Source organism: Pan paniscus, chromosome 10, assembly GCF_029289425.2.
Source record: "Pan paniscus chromosome 10, NHGRI_mPanPan1-v2.0_pri, whole genome shotgun sequence".
NCBI lineage: Eukaryota > Metazoa > Chordata > Mammalia > Primates > Hominidae > Pan > Pan paniscus.
Window position 1 is genome coordinate 127,747,257 of NC_073259.2, and position 27,640 is coordinate 127,774,896.

The window sequence follows — 27,640 nt, forward strand, 5'->3', positions numbered from 1 at the left end:
TTGGACATGTGCCTGGAGGAGCTCTGATTTTATTCAGTCCCCTGGAGAAGAGACTGGAACTCTTCGAGAGGTGCGTTTCAGTACCGTTCTTGTGGCTCTGAGCGGACAGGGCTACTCCAGCTGCCCAGGCCTGAGAACCATTCCTGTGACTCACACCCATTCACACAGTTTAGAAGCTTAAGGGACCCCTAAAACTGAGCCCCTCTGAACAGCTCAAGTCACAAGGGGAAGCTGAAGAGGGGTAACAGCAGAGGCTCCTGGCTTCGGCCAGTTGTTGGTGTCCCCAGGCCAGAGGGTTTGTTTCCTTTTGCTCCTAAACAAGCCCGGTGGGACAGCCTGGGATCGTGACCCTGGCGTGTGAGAGAGCAGGACGTTGTGGAGTCAGAGCTGTTTTCATCCACTAAAAGAGGCCGTGTCCCTCCTCCAAAAAGGTGGAAGGTTATGGGTGCCCTTTAAGCCTTCTCAGGTATCAGGAAACATTTTAAATTTAGCAGAAAAGCATGCTAATGAGCTCTACCCACTGGTGCAGAAAACCCAAGCTGAAAATGCTATGTAAAATAAGACTGGTTTACTGGAGCCAGTCACCCCATGAGTTCTCCAAGCCCTGGGGCCACAGGGGACTTCCAGGTGAGGTCACTGCTGAGATGATGGAGGAGACACAAAACAAGAGGACATGGTCAGAGACAACACATCTCTGTGCGTATTCAAAGGATCTCATTTTCTTTAAAAAGCACATTATAGTCGGAAAGCCTGCCCACCAAGTGAAAGCCTCCATACCCAAGAAGCTAAAGGTTAATGGTGATTTTACAAAGGTGGAAAAGGAGACCTTGTTTTGCCCAAATCACAGGGGCAAAGCCCTATGTCAAATCGTGTCCTATGACCAAGTAATCCTTTCTTCATTAGCATTTCCTTTATGGGTGAGGACTTAGAGTTAGTTAAAGCTTAACTCAAATTGCTTTTCAATGAAGATATATTTTTCCCTCTAGAAGCTGATATACAGATGAATTTATAGAGCCAAATTAAAGCCTAAAAATTACTAAAATGTAAATCAGTATTGCAGGGCTAAGGCCACAAACAGGAAGTCAAAAGGCCAGACAAGAAAATTGTGCCTGCACCTCAACTAGCTCAATTAGGAAATCTCCAAGGCTCCTAAGACTGAGAGAAAAAACCTGGAACATCATGATACGATCTGTGGCTGAGGTCAGAGACTGAACGAGCCAGTCTAGGAAAGAACAACATTTCACTTTAATTCAGTTCCTTTTGTATGAGCAGTTTCAAGCATTTACTTCCCGTATCTGATCCTCCTCTGCTATTGTGTCACCTTCAAAATTCAAATGTCCCCAATGTGATAGTATTAAGAGGTAGGGCCTTTAAGAAGAGATTAGGTCATGAGAGCCCCTCCTCTCATGAATGAAATTGAGGTTCTTATCAAAGAGGCTTCAGGCAGCATTCAGCTCATGTGCCCTGGCACCTTCTGCCATGTGAGGACACACAGCTTTTCTCCCTTGCAGAGGACCCAAGCACAAGGCGCCATCTGGGAAGCAGAGAGTAGCCCTCACTAGACAAGCAAACCTGCCCATGCCTTAATCTTGGACTTCCCAGCCTCCAGAACTGTGGGAAAATGAATTTTTGTTCTTTATAAATTACCCATTCTCAGGTATTTTGTTAAAGCAGCACTAAATGGGCTAAGACATCCACCAATGTTTACAAATGGTTTGAATGAATTGATGAAGACCCAAGACATGGACCACTCATCAAATCATGAAGTTTCTGAGGAATAAAAGCTTCAGCACTTATCTTGGCCAGCAAATTAGTGGAGAAACAAACTAGAGCCTTCTGCCCTGGTATGCCAACTATAATTGTCTTCAGGAGAAAACATGGAAGTTGTAGATACGTATACATTTCTTCTAAAACCCCAGTCATCCCTATTAATTGTAAAAACATCCACAGGGTCCTCCTAAGAGTCATCGTCACTATAGTGAGTCAGACATTTGGAGAAGATCCCAAAAGCTGGAGCAGCAGCCGGAGCCCCGTCTCTGGGACCCCAGCCACTGGCTCTAGAACGAGCCACCAGGCTCTGCCCTCAGGGTGGGCTCCCACAACTACATTGTCGTCTTGTCTTTCATACAACTAAAGGGCCTTTCCCCAGATGAGGATGCCAGCTCTTACTGCTACCTCCCCCTAGAAGAATTCACCCATCCCATCTGAAATACTCAGTGGCCAGTGAGAACAGGCCAAGATGTGTATACCCTTGGTCGATTTTGTGTTTCCTTTTTTGTGGCTCTCTGAAAGACAGCCTGACTCTTGCAGAGTAATAAAGTCATTTTCAAGGTTCTTTCATCTACCTCTAACAATCTCTCTAGGGCAAATAGAGTTCCGTTCATCATTAACAGACTCAAGGGAAAACAAAGTGATCAACACTGGACTCTATTTCCACTACCCCCACCCTCCCCAGCTTCAGGAAACAGCTTCAGCATTTGAGTGGGCAAATAAGAAACTATTTTTCTCATTTAACACTGTAGGCCTAGAGCCACGGTCTACATGCTTTAGACATCATTAGCAGTATTTAAATTGCCAAGGAAGACATGGGACTAAAACTAGAACAGACCAAGGTTTCTCAACCTTGGCACTATTGAGGCTTTGGGCCAGATAATGCTTTACAGTGGGGGGCTGTCCTTTGCCTTGTAGGATGTTGAGCAGCATCTCTGACCTCCACCCATTGGATACCAGTAGTACTCCCGAGTTGTGACAACCAAAAATGTCTCCAGACATTGTCAAATGTCCTCTGGGAGGAGGGAAGCAAAATCTCCCCATGGCTTAGAACCAGTGGAACAAGCCAGTGTAACCACTGTATTCTGAGAATGGAATCTGAGCTGGCCCCGACGAATGCTTTCTATAGCAAATCACATTCAAGAGGTCCAATTCTGAAGACAGTCCTATTAAGCAAATTCTCTTTTGGCCTAACCCTCCAAATCCTAAAGTTCCATGGTTATGGAATTTGCTATGCAATCAACCTCTTTAGTCTGGTGACAATTAAGTTGTAAGCGCAGAAAACATGACATCTAATTTTGTGCTTATGAAACAGGAGTGGCCAGCATGAAGAGTTAGGCCTCATTTTACGGTGTGGCTGTGGAATTGGTTGGTTGTTTCTTTCGGGCTATTCCTTAGGGTTCAAACACTCTTCCTTGGCACTTCCTTTTGAAACCAAACTATGTTGACTTAGCTTTGGAAGTTTTCTGTGACCTCCCACAATCCTCTAGACAATCACTGAAATGCTTGGTTGATATTTAACAGATGTTTTTCTAATGCTATGAGGAAAGAAAGGTTCCACATTTCACTTCTTCATCTTCTGAATTATTTTCATTCTTACAACTATGACCTTGTGGCAGATTTTCATGCCCAACAGTAACATCGAAAAGAACAGAATTGCATCTGTGGTTCCCATCACAAGCAACAAAGACAGATACGACTCTGCGAGTCCAATTTTGACCGTGGTCAGACGACTTCATTAGAAAATAAAAATTCAAAGACTACAACCCACAGGAACCATGAAAACAAAAACATCACCATTTGCCAAAACCCTTTTGTCTGGATCGAGCAAGTTTATGCTAACAAACTAAAGAATGAGAAAAAATTTATCTTGCAGACTGTAAAAGTTCCTCTAGTTAAAAATGGAAGTATTTTCATTTTTAATTACCTTTGATTTGAATTATTCTCTACAAAGAAATCTACATTATTAAATTGTAGTTGGCCTTTTAATAGATGAAAGAAATCTTGAGCTGACCTGTTCCTGGTTAGCTGATTATAGAAATGGGTAATCCATTCTTCAGTAATCCTTTCCAAATGTCCTGTGTGACTGCTTGAAGAGCTTTCCAGCTCTGCAGTCCTATAAAATGACCTTAATAGCCAATTCATGGTTCACTGGAAGTATTGACCAAATTTCCACAGTCAAACTCTTGGCAGAGAATGTCACCAATCGCTTAATTCCAGGATAGCAGTGTGCCCTAACCACCACGTGGCTTCCTCTATCCCACTCCAGAGGAAAACCCTCCCCACAACGTAAAGAAGGTCCCATCCATGATAATACACCTACACTGACACGCTGGTGATAGTTTTTCTTTCACAGTCTCTCAAAAAAAGAAGAGGTCATTGCACTAAAGCACACATTAGTTTAGATCATTGCTTTATTTCACTAATTGTTCAACAACAAAGTTCATTCCTCTCAAGGTGGATCTTGAATCATTCCTTGTGTTCTCTTCCTCGTTCTGAATAAAAAAGGTAATGAAGAAAAAGCCTGTACTTTTGGAGACCTAGAATCTTGATTGATGCTAATAAGCTTTTGACAGCAATTTTGTGTTACGGTATATCCTGCTGGCATCTTGGTGGTCACACGGAGCTCCCCACCCTCCAGTGAAGATGGCTGTCCACAACTACCACCATTGAAACCAAAAGTAAGTGTTGAAAAATGCACCTTTTACAATAAAAAAGTAGAAACCAATTCAATTTCCTCTTTTTTTTTTTTTACGAATATAAAGTTTCTTGTAAATATGTACAGTCTTTTGAGCTAGTTCTATATAGCAGAAAGCAGTTCACAGATGAGACACACAATATACATTTTCAGGGCTCAAGAAGCCCATTTCTCATGGAGATCCTAAATGAAATGCCAAGACTGAAAGACCCATTTTCAGTGACCTTTCCAAATACTGTGGACCAAGAGACAAAAACTTCAGCAAACATTCAATCAAATCTGCCCTGGGGACAGGAGGGGAGGGAGTACGACCCCACAGACTCCAAGCAACACATAAAACGCCACAGCAGGACATCTGCCAAAGGAGCTACCACATGGAGGTTTGTAGGCGTTTCAAACAAGAAAGCACTTAGGTTAAGACACGAGCAGGAAGGAGCTGGGATGCAGGCCAGGTTGCAATCTGGAAAGGGATCTGAACTGTGGACACAGTTGAAAACACGGTCATGTTCACCTGCTGCGGTGGAAACGGGTCTACCTTTGAGCCTACCTAGGAGGTGCCTGGGTTGTTGAGGCGGGCCTAAGAGTCGTGGAGGACCCAAAGCAACAGATGCCTTGTGGGAGATTAAAGGCAGAAATAAGGCCGCGAGTCAGCTTGCCAACTGCAAAGCCTCTAGGTTGGTTCTATACCAGTTGCCAGGAATTTCGTACTCTAATAGGAGGGTCCACAGACCCAGTGGGAGCCGCACTGCACCTAAGGACTTCCCAACCCTGGCGGAGCTGGAAGAGTTGAGCTGCGGCTGCTTTCTCAAACTTCCTGGTCTTAGGTCTAGCCCTAGGGAAAGGCTCATTTGGAAAGTCACAGTTTCGTGGGGTAGAACCGCGCTGGATTGGGTGTGAACAGAGTCATCCTCTGCAGGCAGGGAAGTGTGAAGTTTGGAGGGGACACTGAGTGGGAGGTGGTGGTTTGCTGAAATCCTTCTCTGGTCGTAAGGCTTGAGCGTTTTGTTTTTTGTTTGTTCAGTGCTACAGACTGCAGCTTGTGGTGGCCAGTTAGTCGGCAAGTCGTCAGAGGGTCTCGATTTGGCAGGAGCTATGGGATGGTATTAATACATTGGCAGAGCAACCCAAGGGGGCAGCACATGCAGTGAACTGCCATGCAGAACTCCCGACGGGCCTCTTCCCCATCCCAGAGTGGGGAACAACACGCCGTCACAGACAAGGAAGTGGGTGCCCCCGTCCCCTCCCCGACCCCGAGACCCAGGAGTGCTGGGCTCCGAGCAAGTCTATTGCATGCTTTCCTGGCCAAAGCTATACGGAAAGCGGGAACAGCAGGCTGGGGAGATGATGCTGGGGGGTGGGGAAGGAAAGCGTCTCGAGGTCCCTTGGCCCCAAGTCACTGCCTCCGAGCTGAGGCCCCGATGACCTCCATACATTCTCAGCTGGTGGGAGGGGAAGTCGTCAAGGCCATAAAAGGCAATGAAAACAGTAAACATTTGGCTACGATGTCACCCTGGGGAAAGCAGGGCCATCTATGAGAATGAACAGGAACAAGGATGAACCTACTTGGCTGCGGGAGGTTGGCCAACTGACCGGGACTCTTCTACACTGTGCCTCGGTGGCAAAGACCTGATGATGTGGTCGAGCTAAAAATGACTACAACAGGAAATACGTCGCTATTCAAATCTATTAAGAATTCTGTTGTCTTAAAAAAAAAAAAAAGGAAAGAAACAAAGAGAAAAAAAAAAAGAAAAACCAACCAATCCTAGGATCTTAAAGTAGCTAATTAGGATTCTAACCATGTTGTAGTTAGCATCCCGGTTGGTTTCCTTTGATGAACTAACTGGTACAGGCTAGAGCTAGGTACAAAAGTTTGTGAATGCTTTGAAAGAGTAACAAAGTGCAAAGAGATGACTGCAGGGAGGTGCCCAGGGCAGGCACCAGGCGCTGACAGCTCCGAAGAGCCTCAGCCACCTGCCCCTCCTGGAGACAGGGGTGTCCGTGCCGAGGTGGGTCTGGGCCCCGCTGAGCCAGAGGGTGGCTGAGCACGTGGGCGCTTGGGTCCCCATCAGCAGAGTTCCATAGTGTGTTTGGTGTTTTCCTGCAGATCAAGATGAGGAGTTGGTTTTTCTGGCTGAGATTTATACTGAAGACTGGTCCCAGACCTAGGAGTGAAATAAGGAGGAGGAGTGTTAGCCATCCGAGGCCAGAAGTTGCTGTGCTCACCTTGCATGATGCAAATGGGAATCTGCAGCCCCTGGGCTATCCCCTTCAGCAGCTAGCAGTGAGTGCTTGGCAGGGCAGCACCCGCTCCAGAGCCTGGGGAAGCCAGGGAGTGAAACTCACTGGAAAATCCCAAAGCCGTGTGTGTACCTGCGATGCTGTAAGCATGTGATACACACACATGCACATACACAGTTTCATCGGTCAATTGGGAGGGATAAGAAGCCATATGGATGGTGTTTCCTTCTTTCTTTACCAGCAGGTGAACTGCAGGTGGCATCAGAAGGAGAATGCCACCCAGAAAATCAGCCCCAAATGGCAGAAAGGTGGCTCCTTGACCTGCTTAGCCTGCTAAGGAGGCACCAAGCACTTGAGCCATGCCCTGCCTGGGGGAGCCCCTGGTCTTCAACACCCATCCCTCTCCTCGATCACAAACCTAAAATTACACAGATCATTCATGCACATGATTTAAACATTTCCAAAAGTTCAAAGTTCTTCTGGAAGGCAACCACTGTGAACACTTTCTGTGTAGCCTTCCAGAAAAACAATTTATATATACACGTGTGTGGGCTGAGCGTGGTGACTCACGCCTGTAATCCCAGCATTTTCGGAGGCCAAGGTGGGAGGATTGCTTGAGCCCAGGAGTTCAAGACCAGCCTGGGCAACATAGCGACATTATGTCTCTAAAAAAAATAAAAAGGGCCGGGGGTGGGGGTGGGAATCAGACAGATGGTGGCTTGAGCCTATAGTCGCAGCTATTCAGGAGGCTGAGGCTGGAGGATCACTTGAGCCCAGAAGTTCAAGGCCGTGGTGAGCTATGATCACACCACTGCACTCCAGCCTGGGCAACATAGTAAGACCCTGTCTCTAAAACAAAACAAAACAAACAAACAAACAAAAAGTGGGGGAAAAAGTTAGCCAGACGTGGTAGCTACAGCCCATATTCCCAGCTACTCAGGAGGCTGAAGTGAGAGGATCACTTGAGCCCAGGAGTTTGAGGCTGCCGTGAGCTATAATCACGTCACTGCACTCCAGCCTGGGTAACAGAGCAAGACGCTGTCTCTCAAAAGAAAAAAAAAAAAAAAAAAGAATATGTGTGTATGTGTGTGAATCTATATGTGTGTTTGAAAAAAGCATGCAACATTTCATATAGGATGCTATCATTTGGGTTTCAAAAGGAGAGCACACATATATATTTGCTGGTACACACAGAATATCTCTAGAAACTGCTACCACTTGCCTCTGGAGAAGGGAAAACATTTTTTGGTAGCTATTATATTTTGAGTTATACGCATACATATTTTCCTTTTTAATTACACACACGTTATCCATTTGCTTAGGAAGCTCTTTTTTTTTTTTTTTAAGACGGAGTCTCGCTCTGTCACCCAGGCTGGAGTGCAGTGGCGCGATCTCAGCTCACTGCAAGCTCCGCCCTCCGGGGTTCACGCCATTCTCCTGCCTCAGCCTCCCAAGTAGCTGGGACTACAGGCGCCCGCTACCACACCCGGCTAATTTTTTGTATTTTTTTAGTAGAGACGGGGTTTCACCGTGTTAGCCAGGATGGTCTCGATCTCCTGACCTCGTGATCCACCCGCCTCGGCCTCCCAAAGTGCTGGGATTGCAGGCGTGAGCCACCACGCCCGGCCAGGAAGCTATTTCTTAAGGTACATTTTCTTCCTAAATTCCTGTGTCTCACAAAGTCTGAATTACAGTCATGGAGTTCCTTTTTTAAACAACAGTGGCCCCGTGGGGGCCTCAGTTCCCCAAGTCACTCCTGGCCTCCGCAACAGACACACAGGCCTCGGAATGCTGCCTCACCTTGTTCACCTGGGACAGCGGGGTCCTCACGGCTCCCGCAGGCAGCCGGCCCCTGCTGCTGTCTTCAAACAGCCTCCCGGGGGACCGCTCTCTCCGCGTGCTGAGCATCCGGCCCGGGGACTTCTCTCGCTCCAGGGGGCGGCCAGGAGACTTGTCCCTGCGCAGCTCGGTCCGCCCCTCGCGGTAGCGGTGGGGTGTGCTTGGCTCTCGCGGGTGGCTGGGGCCTTCGGGCGGCGCTGGGCTGGAGGCCACGCGCTTGGTGATGTGCTCGTTGTACGTGGGCGGGCCTCGCTTGTTGGGGCTGCTGGCGACACAAGAGGAACGTAGGGAGCTGCGAGGCCACAACCCCAGAGGGGCATTTTCCTTCTCACCTGAGCAACCCCCTCCTTGACCCAGCCTCACCACTGATTATCAAGAGATTAGACCTGGAGTTCTTTGGACTTTGCCTGCATTTGATTTTGGTAGCAAAGACAGGGAAGAGAGCAAAGATGGCAACAAAAGACAACCCACCTTCCTCAGCGCAGGCTTTCATTTACTGAGCACCTACTGTGTGCCAGGCCTGTGCTAAGTTCTTCATCTGCCATCTCTCATTATCTCATTAAATCATCACAGCAGCTTTTGAGCTATGAACAAGCATGACCCTCACTGTACAGGCAAGAAAATGGGGACAGACAGGAGTTAGGTGACTTGCCTGAGCTAATGAGTGGTAGAGCTGGGATTCCAATAAAGACCAGTTTGATAGGCCGGGTGCAGTGGCGCACACCTGTAATCCCAGCACTTTGGGAGGCTGAGGTGGGTGGATCACGAGGTCAGGAGATCGAGGCCAGCCTGGCCAACATGGTGAAACCCCGTCTCTACTAAAAATACAAAAATTAGCCGGGCGTGTTGGCGTGCGCCTGTAGTCCCAGCTACTCAGGAGGCTGGGGCAGGAGAATTGCTTGAACTGGGGAGGCGGAGGTTGCAGTGAGCCAAGATCGGACCACCGCACTCCAGCCTAAGTGACAGAGCAAGACTCCGTCTCAAAAAAAAAAAAAAAAAGACCAGTTTGATGTCATAAGCCCCACATAATATCCTACTGACCTACTATTTCCCAGAGCCTAGAAGGCACAGAAGGAAGTCATCAACTAGGAGGTCAGCCTACTAAGACCCAGAAGTCAGGGACCCACAAAGGCCCTCAGTGCAAGGAAGCAGTTTGGAGAAACCCTGTACTGATCACTGTTAACTGCCATGTCTGTCCCACTCCTGGGCCTGGTGTTTGGTCACCTCTGCCCCCATGTGGCTTTCCAAGAGTCTCTGACACCTGATGCAAATGCAGATGCTCAGAAGGTGGATGGTTCTCAGTCATGACAATAAGACGACCGAGAGGTGTAGGGATCAGGCCTGATAGAGTCAGGAAACTGAGCAGGGCAGACAAAGTAGAGCGGGCTCAGAAAACGTCCCAGGCCTCAAAGGTTGATAATTAGTAACCAAACAGTTGAAAACACTGGGGCCTTTTTGTACAACCCAACCCAATCCTCCACCCACTCCTGGCCTGGATATTTCAAATGAAGATTTCAGCAGACCCAGGGGCCAAACTCCCTCTCTGAAGATGTAGTAAGACCTACAAACACAGAGAGAACTGAAATGTGGCCTTCTGAGTCAATTCTTTCCCACCCTTGATCAGCTCTAAAAGTACTAGGGTCCCTATTATCTCAGCATAATTTGTGCTTGGAAAAGGCCCTACTTAAAATGGGGGAAAAAAATTACAGTGAATATTACTTGAAAACATATTTTGTTTGATTGAGGCTTTATCTTGGAATATAAACTTATTTTATGCTAGATATTTTTAGTATTTAAATTACAATGCAATTACATGCTGATTCCAAAAATGAACCAAGCATGAATCACAGAATGATTTGTTTTGTGCTAATTGTCTCAACAAAATTGTTGCTAACATGCTCTGACACCAACGTTGGACACATTGGACTTTTGCAGTGAGATCCTAAAGAAGGCTCTTCAAAAATATTTGAAAAAGCCGGGCACAGTGATGCATGCCTGTAGTCCTAGCTATTATTAGGAAGGCTAAGGAAGGAGAATTGCTTGAGCCCAGGAGTTCAAGACCAGCCCGGGCAATATGGCAAGACCCCGCTTCTAAAAAACTAAAACTAAAAATTAAAACAAGAAAAGTGTTTTCCCAAAGGACTATCTTAATCCTTGATATTTAAATCCTTCTCATTGGAAGAGGCTATAATTTTATCAACTTGTTCATTTCTTTCTTCAATTATTGGTCTAACTGTATCAGAACCTCTTCTGTCAACGTCCATAATTGAGAAGTGATAGCAAAGACAGTGTTTATTGTGGAAGGAGAGACTCTAGAACAGGCTTGAGGGCCAAATCCGGAAGATGCTTGTTTTTATAAATAAAGTTTTATTGGAATGAAGCCATGCCCATCTGGTTATGCATTGTCTTACAGCTGCTTCCGCATGACCACAACAGGGTTGAGCAGCTGAGACAGAGACCATATGGCTCACAAAGCCGAAAATATTTACCATCTAAACCTGTGCAGAAAAAGTTTGCCAATTCCTCCTCTACAATATAACAGAGAAGTTGGTGTGCAGAGATAATTTCATAAGGGCTCAGTTCATAGTGAATAGTTTCATGCCATGCTCTTGCTTTCCCATGCAACTGTAACGTTTGGAGATTCAGACAACGGATGCTCAGAAGGCCAGAACCCCTGTCTCTGCAGCAGTAAGATTTAAGATAACTCAGATTTCAACATCTTGAAATCAAGGTTTATATTCATCTCTAGCCATATGGCTTTGAAATCTGGAAGACAAACAAAAAAATAAATTCCGAGTAGGAGAACTACATTAAGCCTACTTGTAATGGAAAAGAAATGATAAGATGTGTCCACAAGGAACTATCATAAAACAAATGAGAGGGTGCTCACTGGCCAGGGGAAGAAGGATTGCTCAAGGGAAGGCCATTCAGGACGTCAGCTGAGATTAACGGGAGGAAGGAACACACCCGTCATTCCAAGCCAAGTGGGCAGTCTTCCATCTCCTTATCCATTAATGACCCATAATCTACCACATCAATTTTATGGTTTTTTGGCAAGGAGTTACGTTTCCTGCTCTGCTAAACAGACCAGGGCAACGAAGCCTGCAGTGAATCAGACCCAGAAAGCCAACCTTCTACATTCTCAACTGCCCAAAGAAGTCAGCGACCAAAAGATCGTTCTATAAGCCAAGAGATAACCAACTACTGATTTTCCAGACATGCCACAGGAAAGCAAACACTTTTCTGCCCCTCGTTCTCAGGAACTGGAACTGTTTTGATCGCACAGTAAGCAACTCCTTTGAGAGACTATATAATCTCAAAAGCAAGGTGCCTGGCCACCTATCCAGTGAGGCAACGGAGGAAAAAAATCTAATCACAATATTTCAATGTGTTTCTGGCATGACTTGGGAACTACTTAAAAAAGATCTAGACATTTTCAGGGGAGGACTGTGGTGCACTGAGCAGTCACTCTTGAAGCAGGGCCAAGCCAAGAGTTAGGAACATTTAATTATTGGCACTTCTGGTTTTTCAGCAAGTTCCTCAGGTTAAAACCACACTAACCAAACATTTCAGATTAATTAACTCCTATACATCAACAAAAGAGAGATTATTCATTAAGACAGTCTTGCCCAAGATCTTGGTATTTTGTAATATTAGTTGTGGTTCTTCCACCAAATTATGGGCTCCTGGAATATAAGAACATGCTTTCTACATCTCTGTATCCCCAGCCATAGACATTATGTCAGGCACATGGTATGGAGTCCACATAACTATTTATAAGGTAGACACACCTTATAATAATCCAGAAGATTATCTTAGGTCATTTATTCCCGGGGTTAAATAATCTCAGACCTTCTTTGCAGGCCAAGGTTTCAAACTTCCTACACCTCGAGCTGGATCTAGCTCCTAGCACTGTGTCAAGACAAGGCCAGTCCCACTTCCACACGCAGCTGGTGGGATGGCAAATGGGAGAAGCCTTCAGGGCAGAAAACTCCACACTGTCCATCAGATTTACAAATCCACATCAGCCGTCACCCATTCACCCACACTTTTCTAGGAATTTATCCTACAGATAGATTCCTCAGCATGTAAAATGATGTAAGGAGAAAGTCATTTATTGCAGCAACAGATTGGAGACAACTCAAACAGCCATTAATGAAGAAGCAGTTAAACCAATTAAGGTACAGCCCTGATAAGGAAGGTTGTGCAGGCATCTGGGGAGAAATGAATGAATAACTGCTTCTCACACTGACACGGAGCAATCGCCAAGACACATCAAGGTACAGGAGAGTATGCAGAATATGCTGCCACTTGTATTAAAAAGGAGGGGTGGTTGCGTGTAGCGGCTCACACCTGTAATCCCAGCACTTTGGGAGGCCAGGGCAGGCAAATTGCTTGAGCCCAGGAGTTCAAGACCAGCCTGGGCAATGTGGTAAAACCCTGTCTCTACAAAAAATACAAAAATTAGCCAGGTGTGGTGGCGGGCGCCTGTAGTCCCAGCTACTCGGGGGGAGGCTGAAGTCGGGGGCTCTCTTGAGCCCAGGAGGCGGAGATTACAGTGAGCCGAGATCACACCACTGTGCTCCAGCCTGGGCACAGAGTGAGACCCTACCTCGAAAATAAATAAATAAATAAAAATAAAAAATAAATAAACAAGGAGGGGAAGGGCACTTCCAGAATGCCAGACTAAGGACCTCTCACAACCTGTTTCTCCATAAAAGCAACAAGATCACTGGCAGTTGTCAAAAGCAACTTTTCAGAGCTCTAGAAATTAACCCTAGCCCTTTGCGCGGCCACTCTCGAGGCAGGGTCAAACCAAAAGAGTCAGGAGCACGTGGGTATTTGGCACCTCTGCTTTTCCAGCAAGTTCCTGGGATCAAAACCACACTGAACAAGCATGTTGCAAAAAAGGCCTGCAACAATTCAAAGAGTGTTTATGCAAGAAAAACAAAGGAATCTCAGCAAGAACCGAATGTTTTGTGACATTCAACTTGCCCCATACCCACTCCGCTCTCCCCAGATCTGCGGAACAGTTGAAACCAATGTCCTTGGAACCACGGTAGCTGTGAAAACCAGCAGTCTAGTAGCCACTGGAGGGAGCAGATCAGGATTGAAGCTCCCCAAAAAGCCCCATCCCCAGAAAACTGTTGCTATCTGACCTGCCTAGCGACGCTCCGTGGAAAAGACCCATTCTCAGGGCAGTGGATCTGACTGTACATTTGGTTGTACAGTTGTCCCTTGGTGGCCTGGGGGACTGCTTCCAGGACTTCCTGTGGGTACCAAAATCTATGGATGTTCACATCTCTTATATGAAATGGTGTAGGACCAGACGCAGTGCTTCATGCCTATAAACCTAGCACTTTGGGAGGCCAAGGCGGGCAGATCACTTGAGCCCAGGAGTTTGAGACCAGCCTGGGCAACATGGTAAAACTCCATCTCTACAAAAAATACAAAAATTAGCTGGGTGTGGTGGCGCACACCTGTAATCCCAGCTACTCATCAGGCTGAGGTGGGAGGATCACCTGAGCCCAGAGGTCGAGGCTGCAGTGAGCTGGTACCACTGCATTCCAGCTTAGATGACAGAGACCCTGTCCCAAAAAAAAGTAGGGGGAGTGTATTTGCATATAACCTACACACATCCTGTTGTACACTTTAAATCATCTCTAGATTACTTATAACACCTAATACAATGTAAATGCTCTGTAAATAGCTGTTATACTATATTGTTTAGGGAATAATGACAATTTGTAAAAGCTTGAACATGTGCAGTACAAACACAATTATTTTTTCAAATATTTTCAATCCATGGTTTATTGAATCTACAGAGGCATAACCTATAGACAGAGAGGGCTGGCTGTATCGGCATAAAGGATCCCTAAACAGAAACACAAAAACTTCAAAAAATTGGTTCCTTCCCAGGTGGGGACCTGGGGAGAGGGAGTGAGGAGAGTTAGGAGGCAAGAGAGACCCAGAAGAGAGGCTCTGTACTGTACACCTTCCTTATCCTTTGAATTCTGTGCCCTGTGGTTAGATTATCAATTCAAAAAGAAGTAAAATTTAAAAAGAATGCCTTTTAAGAAGAGGCCTTTTTTTGGAACATGCTTGTTCAATGTGGTTTTGATCCCAGGAACTTGCTGGAAAAGCAGAGGTGCCAAATACCCATGTGCTCCTGACTCTTTTGGTTTGACTCTGCCTTGACAGAGACCACTCAGAGGGCTAGGGTTAATTTCCAGAGCTCTGAAAAGTTGATTTTGATAATTGCCAGTGGTCCCATTGCTTTTATGGAGAAACAGGTTATCAGAGATCCTTACTCTGAAATTCTGGAAGTGCCCTTCCCATCCTTTTTTGGTTTTGAGATAGGGTCTCACTCTGTGCCCAGGCTGGAGTACAGTGGTGTGATCTCAGCTCACGGCAACCTCCGCCTCCCGGGCTCCAGCAGTCCCCGCCACCTCAGCCTCCAGAGTAGCCGGGATTACAGGCACACACCACCACACCTGGCTAATTTTTGTATTTTTTGTAGAGATGGGGTTTTACCACATTGCCCAGGCTGGTCTTGAACTCCTGGGCTCAAGTGATCTGCCGGCCCTCATCTCCCAAAGTGCTGGGATTACAGGTGTGAGCCACCTCACCACCTCCCCTCCTTTTTAATACAAGTGGCAGCATATCTGCATACTCTCCTGTACCTTGATGTGTCTTGGCGATTGCTCCATGTCAGTGTGAGTTCTTCATTCTTTTCCCCAGATGCCTGCACAACATTCCTTCCCAGGGCTGTACTTTAATTTATTTAACTGCTTCTTTATCAATGGCTGTTTGAGTCCAATCCTGTTCAGGAGGTCTCGCATTCCAGGGAAGGCACGAGGCTGGCCAGGAGTCCCTGACCTGCTCTCACGACCTCACACCTCTGGACCTCCAGGCATGGCTTGCCTTCCCTCCTGCCTGAGCACCCCTCACTGGTCTCCCTGCCCCCACCTCGTATCTGATGGGAAATCCTCCCTCACCTCCACGTCCAGGCTTTCAACCACCCCACCAGGGCCTCATCCTTCCATGCCTTAATCTCTGATTGCCAGCATCTCTCCCACTGCGCTGTGAGTGCCATCAGGGAGGGGCTACGTCTGCTTTATTCACCATTCTCCCTCCCCCACAAGCCCAACAACTAGCACCGCAGAATACCTGCTAAAGCAATAAATGCCTAATTTGTGCTCCATTTCTCACCAAGCCAATGAAAATACCCAGGAGAGAAAGATCAGACCTCTCCCCTCTGACTTTTGCAAGGTGGTATTTTCTAATTCTCCTGATGCTCATAATGGTCTGTGTTATTTCAGTGCCGCAGATCGCAAACAAATGAATGGTTTGAGCTTAAGAACAAAGTGAAGATTGGGAAACATTCCACTGGTTTAGTATCACTTCCTTCTGCCTTGCAGAAAAGCACGTTGCCCCTGGTACTGAGGAAGAGGAGAAGCTGGTTACCTGCGGGAGGTGGACGGGCCCCGGTGGTGTTCAGTGCCGGACTCCTTCACGAGGTTTCCCTTGCAGCAAATGACCCTTAATTTATCCTGGTATGAGGACGCCAAGTAAATCGCTCCGGAGGAAATGGCAGGGCCCAGGTAGCGTGGGTTCGGGATGTCCAGGTACGCTCGGGCAGGGGTCCTGCAGAGTCCCAGAGTTCCAGTTACCTTCATTGCAGGCTACCTCCGTTGCTAGGCAAGTTAGGAAGGAACATGCAGCCGGCCCCAACACCTACCCCAATAGCTGAAGTTTTCCACGCATGGGAGGACAATGCTTACCCTGCTGAGGAGCGTGCCTGGATCTCAATTACTTCGAGTGAGTTGAAGTGGGTCACAAACAGATAGGGTTCTCTGTAGGCTGTGTGATCACCATGCAGGCACAGTGTGGGCCAAAGAATGGTGAAAAGAGGGAAAATCAAAATCTGGCCGCAATGCATTCTTTGACCCAGCAATCCTGTGTAAAGCAACTCACCCAACAAATACATATCTATGCGCCAGAACAGTCATGCATGTTCGAGGATATTCACTGCCGTGTGGTTTGTTACAGCAGAAGATGGAAAACAACTCAAGTGTACAGTGTAGGGATTGGCTAAATACATTATAATACATCTGGCTGGGCGTGGTGGCTCACGCCTGTAATCCCAGCACTTTGGGAGGCCAAGGCAGGTGGATCACCTGAAGTCAGGAGTTCGAGACCAGCCTGGCCAACATGGTGAAACCCCATCTCTACTAAAAATACAAAAATTAGCCAGGCATGGTGGTGTACACCTGTAATCCCAGCTACTCAGGAGGCTGAGGCGGGAGAATCACTTGAACCCAAGAGGCAGAGGTTGCAGTGAGCTGAGATGGCACCACTGCACTCCGACCTGGGCAACAGAGGGAGACTCCGTCTCAAAAAAAAAAAAAAAAATTATAATACATCTATGGAATTCTGTGCAGCTGTAAACATGCATGAAAAGGCTCTCTTTGTACAGATATGAAAGAATGCCCAAGGTACACTGCTCAGTGCAAAAAGCAAGGTTCAGAATCATGTGGGAAGTATTCTGCCTTACTGATTTTTAAAAAGCTGGGAAAAAGAATATATATATTTTATGTGCTAGTATTTGCATAAAGTACTGGAAGGACAAGAAACTCATATGAGCTTTTTTTTCTTTGGAGGAATAGCGATGGAGAATTTGGGAGATGGACTCTCTGGGTGAGACTTTTCATTGTATACCTTTTAAAACTGATTGTAAACATCTTCAAAGAATTCAATTTTTAAAAAGACTAGGTTCGGGCTGGGCGTGGTGGCTCATGCCTGTAATCCCAGCACTTTGGGAGGCCGAGGCGGGTGGATCACCTGAGATCAGGAGTTCAAGACCAGCCTGGCCAACATGGTGAAACCCTGTCTCTACTAAACATAGAAAAAATTAGCCGGGTATGGTGACAGGCACCTATAATCCCAGCTACTTGGGAGGCTGAGGCAGGAGAATCACTTGAACCCGGGAGGTAGAGGTTGCAGTGAGCTGAGATTGTGCCATTGCCCTACAGCCTGGGCAACAAGAGTGAAAATCCGACTCAAAAAAAAAAAAAAAAAAAAAAAAAGACTGGGTTCTATTTTAAAAAAAAGACTGGGTTCACAGATATTTAGACATTGCTGGTCTTCTTAATACTCTATCTCTGTATGACAGTGTCACTGAAACTAGAGCACACAGGACTGGAAATATTTTCTGCCTTAAAGGGAAAAAGCACTATTATTCCTTGTGGCAAGACTTGGTATTAGACTTTTAAAGTCATGGGTTCTGGTATGCGTGCCCTGGTGCAGTTCCCTGGCCTTGAATCTGGGCTGACTCTGCGGTCTGCTCTAACCAGTAGAGCGTGGTGGAAGTGAGCAAGCTTGCCAGCTTCTGCTTCTATATTCTTGGAAGAAGCCAGCGTGGAAAGCAACAAGGCCTCCAGCCACCAGCCGCAGCTGAGCGCCCACATTATGGCCAGCACTCATTGCGTGCCATGTTTGTGAGCCTGTCTTGGGCTTTCTAGTTGTCCCAGTGGCCCTGCTGATACCACATGAAGCAGAACTGTCCAGTCAAGCCACGGAGTTGGGGCCAATAATAAGCTGTTGTTTGAAGTCACTAAGCTTTCAGATGGCTTGTTATGCAGCAAGAGAGAAACAAAATAGCCTCGAAGGGTATCTGGGCCACGACGGCATTTCAGAACATTCACACAGATACGTATGTACATACTTGTATGTATGTGTGTGTTTAGTCTCTGATCCAACAGTTCCACTTTTAGGAGCTTATAATCAGGGGGTGCTATCTAACAAGTGCAAAAAGATTAGTACAAGGATGTTCATCGTAGTGTTGTTTACACTTACAAACAAAACGGGCATGGCCTTACTGCTTTGCCTAATTAGAACTGGTTAAGTGAACAGGTGTTCAGCTATGCCATGGGACACTCTGCAGCCTTTGGAAATGACTGAAATAAATCTACAGGAATTGGGCTCCTTTCTATCATGAGAGCCTAGCAAATATTTCCCAGGGCTGGGACTGTGGGCTGGTGAATCTGGCGTAGGCAGCTCTTCATCAAGCCTCAGAATCTTTCCATGAACAGTTCTCCGGGTGACTGTTACACATGGCACTTGGTATCTAATGGAATTCACATGCACAGTGCTTAGGCCAAAAAAGAAAAAAATTTCCACTTGCAATTGCGGTTTTTTTTTGTTGTTTTTTTGAGACAGAGTCTCGCTTTGTCACCCAGGCTGGAGTGCAGTGGTGTGATCTCAGCTCACTGCAACCTCCGCCTCCTGGGTTCAAGCAATTCTCCTGCCTCAGCTTCCTGAGTAGCTGGGACTACAGGCACATGCCACCATGCCTGGCTAATTTTTGTATTTTTAGTAGAAATGGGGTTTCGCCATGTTGGTCAGGCTGGGCTCAAACTCCTGACCTCATGATCCACCTGCCTCGGCCTCCCAAAGTGTTGGGATTACAGGCGTGAGCCACCGCACCCGGATGCAATTCTTTTCCAGGACACCAGCTGCTGGCAAAAGAGAAGCCCCCACACTGAGCCTCACGTACCAAAGGCCAAAGGTAAGCGACTCCACTTGAGATCGTCTGTGCGGCTACGTCTTCCGTAAGAATCCACGAACACTCCAAATTCTGCAAGGTGTCAAGAGCACGTGGGCATTAGCACAGCCAAGAGCAGGGGCATCAGCGACACACATGGTGATGGAAGAATGAGGAGCAGAGCCCAGGGACCCCTGGCCAGATGGGACTGACTGTGAAAACCAGAGGCTCTCTGCTGAGCCAGCTCTCAGCTTTATTAAAAATGAGGGACTTTTTAAATTTAATTTAATTTATTAAATTTTATTAAAGAAAGAGAACTCAAGTGAAAAGAAGGAAAGGAATAAGAGGAGGAGAGGGAAAGAGAAAGAGACAGAGAGAGAGGGGAATGAAGCGATCCGGAGGAAGGAGGACAGACAGGGAAAGACGGAAAGACTCAGGAAAGAAGGGAAGGGGGAGGGGAGGGAGGGGATGGGGAGGGGGAGGGGAGGACCCAAGAAAGAAAGAAAAGAAAGAATGAAACAAAGAAAAAGACAGATAGAAGGATGGAAAGGGAGGGGAAGGGAGGGCAGGATGAAATGAGGACAGAGTAAGAGAAAGGAAAGGGAGAGAAAGAAAGGCAAGGGATGGATGAGGAAAAAACTGCCTGCTCTTTGGAGAGAATGTGATAAAGTTAGACCACGCTAGTATCTGGTGATGGAGAGGAGCATCCCCAAGGGGACTTGGTGGTGCTGGAAGGACATTCTCTGTACCCCTAGTCAAACCTATCCTGCCCCAGAGCTCCATGTACCCTCCTCCAACCCCTCATGGGTCCCTAGTGTCCATGAGGACCCAAAAGGGCAGTGGGCGCAGCCACGACTCACCGTGGAAACACAGCAAGTACTCCTCTCGCTGCCCTGCGCTGTTCACCTGCACGATTGAGACAGGGAAGCTGTTGGAAGAGGCGGCAAACACAGCAGGTGCCAAGGAATGGTCATTCTTATCCAGGAATTCTGTAAAGGCAGGCGAGAAGCGGGGCTTCAGGAGTGAGTTCTGAGTCTCAGCGCGGCCTGAGCCATGGGTGGGTGGGAAAGAGGAGGTGGGTCCTACCCTCGAGCGTGTACTGCTTCATGTCGATTTCGTAGAATTTATTGGTTCCAATGAGGATACTGTAATTGGTGAAGTGGATACAGCTGCAGGGCTCTGAGGTCTCTATCTCCTGAGACATGAGAGCAGAAGAGAAGGACGTGAGAGGTAACACAGGGCAGCCAAGGTCCACAGCTGTTCTGCTTCTGCCTACAGCATCTAGCCAAGCCCTGGAGAACATTGTCACCAAGCTTGTTCACGTTGTCATAGAAAGCCATTCATCTTTTTTTTTTTTTTGGAGACAAGATCTCGCTCTGTCACCTAGGTTAGAGTGCAGTGGTGCGATCATAGCTCACTGCAGCCTCAAACCGCTGGGCTCAAGCAATCCTCCCACCTCAGCCTCCCAAAGCATTAGAATTACAAGCTTGAGCCACTGCACACGCCCCATTCACCTTTCATGCCTCTCAGGATGAACAGTGATCCATTTGTTATCTCTTCCTATTGTTCCATGCAACCCAAAACTAAGAAAACAAGGTCAAACTGCAGCCAAAAAAAGATGGGGTCAGAAACACCATTCCAGGCTGGGCGCAGTAGCTCACATCTGTAATCCCAGCACTTTGGGAGGCTGAGGCAGGTGGATCACCTGAGGTCAGGAGTTCGAGACCAGTGTAGCCAACATGATGAAACCCCGTCTCTACTAAAAATACAAAAAATTAGCCAGGTGTGGTGGTGTGCACCTGTGATCCCAGCTACTCAGGAGGCTGAGGCAGGAGAATCGCTCAAACCCGGGAGGCAGAGGTTGCAGTGGGCTGAGATAGTGCCATTGCACTACAGCCTGGGCGACAAGAGCAAAACTCTGTCTCAAAAAAAAAAAGAAAGAAAAGAAAGAAACAGCATTCCAATGAAGAGACAGATCTTGAACAATACAACATTGTTATCACAGGAAAAATAAGACAGGAAAAATACAACAACTATTAACAGTGGTGGTCAGCAGCAATGGTTTTGGTTTCCTTCTTTTTGCTAGCTTCCAAGTTTCTAGTTTGAACCTATATTACCTATGCAGTCATCATCATGATCATCATTATTGTCATCTTAATTACCTGCTTCCTGATTATTTTTAGTTGTTTTTAGGCCAATCCTAATGTCATCAAAAAACCAGGCACACCTATTCAAAATGTGTGGCCGGGAATCATAAAGAAGCAATGATTTCTGAGAATTTTCCTGAAGCTAACAGTTCAAATTCTAGTGAGCATTATCATCATCACTGAATATTTCTTGGTCACCTACTAAGTATGGGAAAACTTTGAGGAAGCACGATATAGTGAAATGGTAGGAAAAAAAATCAAACTTCAGTTCTGGTCTCAACTTTGTAACTGAGGATTTTCTGCCAGCCTCAGTTGTCTTACCTGAAAATTGGGAATAACTGTCTCTGCTTTTCAGAACTGTGGTGAAAGGTGCTTGTAAAACAGCCAGTTCAGTCCCTTACAGGGTGGGCACCCAATGAACACACCAACTAAACTAACACCACCCTGCCCAGAATGGAACAGTTTCTCTAACAGGTAATGACCCTTATATATTATTCACCCTTCATTTCACTTTTTTTTTTTTTTTTTTGAGATGGAGTCTTGCTCTGTTGCCCAGGCTGGAGTGCAGTAGTGCAATCTCGGTTCACTGCAACTTCCACCTCCCACGTTTATGCAATTCTCCTGCCTCTGCCTCCCAAGTAGCTGAGATAACAAGCACCCGCCACCATGCCCGGCTAATTTTTGTATTTTTAGTAGAGACAGGGTTTCACCATGTTGGCCAGGCTGGTCTCAAACTCCTGACCTCAAGTGATCCACCCTCCTCGGCCTCCCAAAGTGCTGGGATTATAGGCGTGAGCCAACATGCCCAGCCTCATTTCATTTCTGAGACTAATCATGAAAGCACCAGAAATACATCAGGCTTAGGAGGAGTGGGACACTCCTAGGTAGGGACATCAGACAGCATTCTCCAGAAGCCAGGCAGATTTAAGGATCTAACACACATCTCGTCCATATTGCAGTCATCATCACAGCTCACTCTGCTCCGAAAAGAAGCAGCTCCCTAATTACATATCAAAATACTGCTAGCACTGGTTATTGCAGAAGGTTATATTAATAGACACCTCTAGAATTTGAGAAAGATTCTGATAAGTGCTACCTGGGACTGCTAGGATCTTAGAAAGAGCCCCCCCTTTTTTTTTTTCCACTGGTTTTTCCTATCAGTCAACTTTCTGTTCAAACAAAGGCTGAACTCACTGGGCTGGATGGGGAGGCAGTTCGCAAATGTGAGAAGAAAAGCAGGAGGGAAACCGCAGCTACTAGTGGCCCTGGGGAATCCTCCACAAAGGAAGGATCTCGCTGACGACAGAGGTCACCCCAGGCTAAAGGCCCGCAGGGTGGAAGGAACCCAGTACAGGCTGTGTCCCAGGACAGTGCACTTTCCACACTGGCTCGCTGAGAGAGCAGGACTGGCTTTCCCACGTTCAACCAAGGCAAGGCCCAGGACTTACTTTCCGGATGCAGTATTTGCTGAGGTTTTCGTTGTAACGGAGAATGACGACTTTGCTGGGCATGGCTGCACAGATGCAGAGCCCGTTCTCAATCTGAAAAGCAACCAAGAAAAGAAAAAGACTGTCACCAGTGTGATACCGGCTGTGGGGCAAAACTAGGAAAAGCTCTCAGGCTCAGCGCCATTGATGATTCAGACCAGATCATTCTGTGTGGTGGGGGGAGGGCTGTCCTGGGCATCGCAGGATATGAGCAGTATCCCTGGCCTTGACCCACTAGATGCCTGCAGCACTTCAATGTGTGACAATCAAAAATGTCTCCAGCCATTACCAAATGTCCCCTGGTAAGGCAGAATTACCCCTGGTCGAGAACCAAGGCTTTACCTGGGATCCAGAGAAGGCCTCAGGGAGGCACCTGACACCACACACCTTTCCCACACATGTGCCTTCTGCTGGAGACAGAATCTTTTGACAAACTTACCTTGTGAGGAGGGAGAAGACAGAATGAGGGAGGGGAGAGGAAAGGTGGTAGAGACTGCTAAACGAATTTAGAGAAAATTTCTTTTCTTCTGAGACGGAGTCTCACTCTGTCGCCCAGGCTGGAGTGCAGTGGCATGATCTCGGCTCACTGCAGCCTCCACCTCCCGGCTTCAAGCCATTCTCCCACCTCAGCCTCCCAAGTAGCTGGGACTACAGGTGCGCACCACCATGCCTGGCCAATTTTTGTATTTTAAGTACAGATGGGGTTTTGCCATGTTGGCCAGGCTGGTCTCGAACTCCTGGCCTCAAGTGATCCACCTGCCTCGGCCTCCCAAAGTGCTGGGATTACAAGTGTGAACCACCACACCCAGCCCACATTTAGAGAAAATTTCAATCCAAAAGGAAAAGTTCTTAGCTAAGAACTCATACACGTGCAGAGTTCTACATCAAAACACTCTTTTTCTAGAACAGCTGAAACCCTTTTAACGTCTCCTGCTACAACCAGATGTTTATCATTCACCAAATGAGGCTTACTGCTCAAATTAGTCCTGGCACGAAGGTCAGCAGCTGGTACAGTGGGAGAATGAAGATGGGCCGGGATAAGGGAGGAACACACAAGAAAAGGGAAATTGTTAGCCATGTTCTATTTCTTGGACTGGGTAGTGAGTGTGTGGATGCTTATGACATTATTAGGCTTTATGATTTACATATATGTTCCATACATTTTTTGAACAGTTCAGATATTAGAATGAAAATAATTTCTAATTTAAAAAACTAATTTTTATTAGCTGGGCATGGTGGGCATGCCTGTAATCCCAGTTACTCAGGAGGCTGAGGCAGGAGAATCACTTGAACCCGGGAGGCAGAGGCTGCAGTGAGCCAAGATCACACCACTGCATTCCAGCCTGGGTGACAGAGTGAGACTCGTCTCAAAAAAAAAAAAAAAAAAAAAAAATTTTGGCCAGGTGCAGTGGCTCGTGCCTGTAATCCCAGCACTTTGGGAGGCCAAGGTGGGTGGATCACCTGAGGCCAGGAGTTCGAGACTAGCCTGGCCAACATGGTCAAACCCTGTCTCTACTAAAAATACAAAAATTGGCCTGCTGTGATGGTGCGTGCCTGTAGTCCCAGCTACTTGGGAGGCTGAAGAGGGAGAATCGCTTAAAGCCGGGAGGCAGAGGCTACAGTGAGCCAAGATCATGCCGCTGTGCTCCAGCCTGGGTGACAGAGCAAGACTCTGTGTCAAAAAAAAAAAAAATGTTGATTGAGCGGCTGAATGAACAAATGTGCAGTGTGCTCTCTTCTGAGGGTCAAAATGCGATGGTTTTCAACAGCAGAACGCCAGTAGCCTCAGGGGGTCTATAAACACCTGATTCAGACTTAATTAAAGTTATACATGTACATGTATATATACCCGCAAACACTCTTTTTTATTATTTTCTACTTTAACTTTTAAGTTCACAGGCACATGTGCAGGTTTGTTGTATCAATAAACTCATGTCATGGGGGTTTGTTGTACAGGTTATTTCATCACCTGCATATTAAGCCTAGTATCCATTAGTTATTTTTCCCGATCCCCTCCCTCCTCCCACCCTCCACCCTCTGATGGGCCCCAGAGTGTGTGTTCCCCTCTATGTGTCCATGTGTTCTCATCATTCAGCTCCCACTTATAAGTGAAAACATGTGGTATTTGTTTTTCTGTTCCTGCATTAGTTTGCTTAGGATAATGGCCTACAGCTCCATCCATGTTCCTGCAAAGGACATGATCTCATTCTTTTTTAGAGCTGCATAATATTCCATGGTGTATATGTACCACATTTTCTTTATCCAGTCTACCATTGATGGGCATTTAGGTGGATTCCATGTCTTTGCTATTATGAGTAGGCTGCAATGAACATACACATGCATGTGACTTTATAATAGAATGATTTATATTCCTTTGGGTATATACCCAGTAATGGGATTGCTGGGTTGAATGGTATTTCCATTTTTAGGTCTTTGAGGATCCCCACACTGTCTTCCACAATGGTTGAACTAATTTATACTCCCACCAACAATGTATAAGTGTTCCTTTTTCTCCACGACCTCACCAGCATCTGTTATTTTTTGACTTTTTGATTAAAGAAGCAAACAAAGGTATTTTATGTGCCACTTTTCAATATGCCAGAAGCTACAAATGAATTAACTTGAGTTCTCATGAACTGACTTTGTTATGTAAATGTCATAAATTCGAATTTTTAAATTTCTAGTAATGAAACATACTTTCATCTAGTTCAGACATGGAGATCCACATTAGATTTTTTTTAAGGTTCATCACTCTCTCACAGACACAGCAGACATACACATGCACATGCACACACACTTATTTTTAAATTATGGATCATCCTTCTAGTTTTGTTAATTTTATTCCCATTTTGCTCTCAGACATTTATTTTAGATTCAAAACCTGTACAAATTTCATGGCTACACAAATTATTTCACGTGCCTAAAGGAGGCAACAGAAATTTAACCTAGTTTGAGGATGTACAATTGTGAAAGTTGTCAGAATCAAAATGGAGCTGCCAATGTTAACAAAACGCTGACATTAGAGCAGGAGGAGGCCATGAAGAGAGGATTCTCACACTTGTGTGCCTGATAAAAAAGAGACTCGACGAAAACCACAAAGGCCATTGCAATCTGTTCTTTTTTCCCCTGTCACCAGGCTGGAGTGCGGTGGCGCAATCTCGGCTCACTGCAACCTCCGCCTCCTGGGTTCAAGTCATTCTCCTCCCTCAGCCTCCCGAGTAGCTGGGATTACAGGCGCCTGCCACCATGCCCAGCTAATTTTTGTATTTTTAGTAGAGACGGGGTTTCACCATGTTGGCCAGGATGGTCTTGATCTCTTGACCTCGTGATCCACCTGCCTCGGCCTCCCAAAGTGCTGGGATTACAGGCATGAGCCACCGCGCCCGGCCAGGCCATTGCAATCTTACACAAAAAATACTTCTGCAAGGACATCCGCCCAGTGACTACCTGTCCAACCTTAGACAAGCGTCAGTCTTGTTATTAATCTTTGAAGCCAAGGATAATTATTTCAAAAAGACTATGGAATCCTCACTTACAAACCTCTGTCTTCCTTTATCTCCCTAGATACCCACATAGTTTACAATGGCACATGTATTCCCATTGCAAAGCCCTGTTCCCAAATCAATCTCTTTTCTTTCAGAGAGCCCCTCTCTGTTTGTTATTTAAGTTGACACTATCTTGAAGGTCAAATCAATGAGCTCTGTGGGAAGAGAGGTAGTGTCAATTTCCAGAACATTCCACCAGCTAGGACTCTGAGGGGAGCTTACCTTGCCTGCCCCAAACAAGTGGCAGCCCTTGACAGCTTCAAAAATGTTGGGTGAGATGTCGGGCTGGGCAGGCAGGTGGGACTGGGCCAGGGACTGTTTCACTTTCTTCACGTCCACAAGACACAGTGCCCGCTCTTCTCCTGAACAGGAAAAGGAACAACCTCTCGTCAGCGTGAAGCCGTTAAGTAAAGGTACGGGATGGTGGTTCTAGTTCTAGTCACAAGTAAAAGTCACAAGAGGCCACACAGATGATCTGAGTTTTCCACAAATCCATATAAACACATTTTAGGTCCATGATTTATTTATTTTTTTTTTTTAAATTTTTGAGACAGAGTCTTGCTCTGTTGCCCACACTGGAGTGCAATGGTGCAATCTCGGCTCACTAAAACCTCTGCCTCCTGGGTTCAAGCAATTCTCCTGCCTCAGCCTCCTGAGTAGCTGGGATTACAGGTGCATGCTACCACGCCTGGCTAATTTTTTTTTTTGTATTTTTAGTAGAGACGGGGTTTCACCATGTTGGTCAGGCTGGTCTCAAACTCCTGACCTTGTGATCTGCCCGCCTCAGCCTCCCAAAGTGCTGAAATTACAGGCGTGAGCCACCATGCCCGGCCCAAGTCCATGATTTAAATCTAAGACAATAACATTTGGCCTTTTAGTCAAGATTCTGAGGAGGGTGGAATTCTGCAGACATAAAATTGGAGAATGTGAACTGTACTTTCAAACATGCTCCCCAGCAAAGTAAAGAACGAATGTGTGAGGGAGGAATGAGGAGGCATTCTATGAAAAAACAGACTTAGACTATCCAAATATGTGGATGTCAGGAGAGACAAAAGGCTGAGGAACCGTTCAGATTAAAGGAGACTAGAGAGACATGATTAAATGCAATGCAAATTCGGGGACATTATAGAAGCCACAGGTAAAATCCAACTATGGGCAGCATAGCGGATACTTGTATTATAGTAAGGGTAAATTTCCTAAATGCAAAAATTACAGTATGTGAAACTATTCTAAATGATACTCTATGTGTGGATACATGTCATTATATGTTTTTCAAAACCCATAGAATGTATACCACCAAGAAAGAACTCTATAATGTAAACTGTAGACTTGGGGTGACAACGATGTGTCACTGTCAATGTATCAATGTA

The 27,640-nt window shown here is 46.2% G+C and overlaps 1 protein-coding gene across 7 annotated transcripts in view; it reads right to left on the reverse strand.

The window, feature by feature from the left end:
- Positions 1-4,166: 4,166 nt before the first annotated feature.
- The window catches only part of CIT (citron rho-interacting serine/threonine kinase), a 191,451-nt gene continuing 167,977 nt past the window's right edge, over positions 4,167-27,640 (reverse strand). For 5 of the 7 annotated variants that reach the window (XM_003832401.4, XM_008957793.3, XM_034934622.2 and 2 more), the window contains 9 exons: positions 26,493-26,632; positions 22,687-22,779; positions 20,178-20,286; positions 19,952-20,080; positions 19,104-19,184; positions 16,330-16,408; positions 16,013-16,192; positions 8,507-8,810; positions 4,167-6,630 (listed from right to left, as the gene is read on the reverse strand). In XM_003832401.4, coding sequence (XP_003832449.1) covers positions 6,607-6,630; positions 8,507-8,810; positions 16,013-16,192; positions 16,330-16,408; positions 19,104-19,184; positions 19,952-20,080; positions 20,178-20,286; positions 22,687-22,779; positions 26,493-26,632 — 1,139 coding nt within the window. In that variant the 3' untranslated portion in view covers positions 4,167-6,606. The remainder of the gene's footprint in view (positions 6,631-8,506; positions 8,811-16,012; positions 16,193-16,329; positions 16,409-19,103; positions 19,185-19,951; positions 20,081-20,177; positions 20,287-22,686; positions 22,780-26,492; positions 26,633-27,640) is intronic. The other 2 variants (XM_055096242.1, XM_055096241.1) reach the window with 1 other exon arrangement.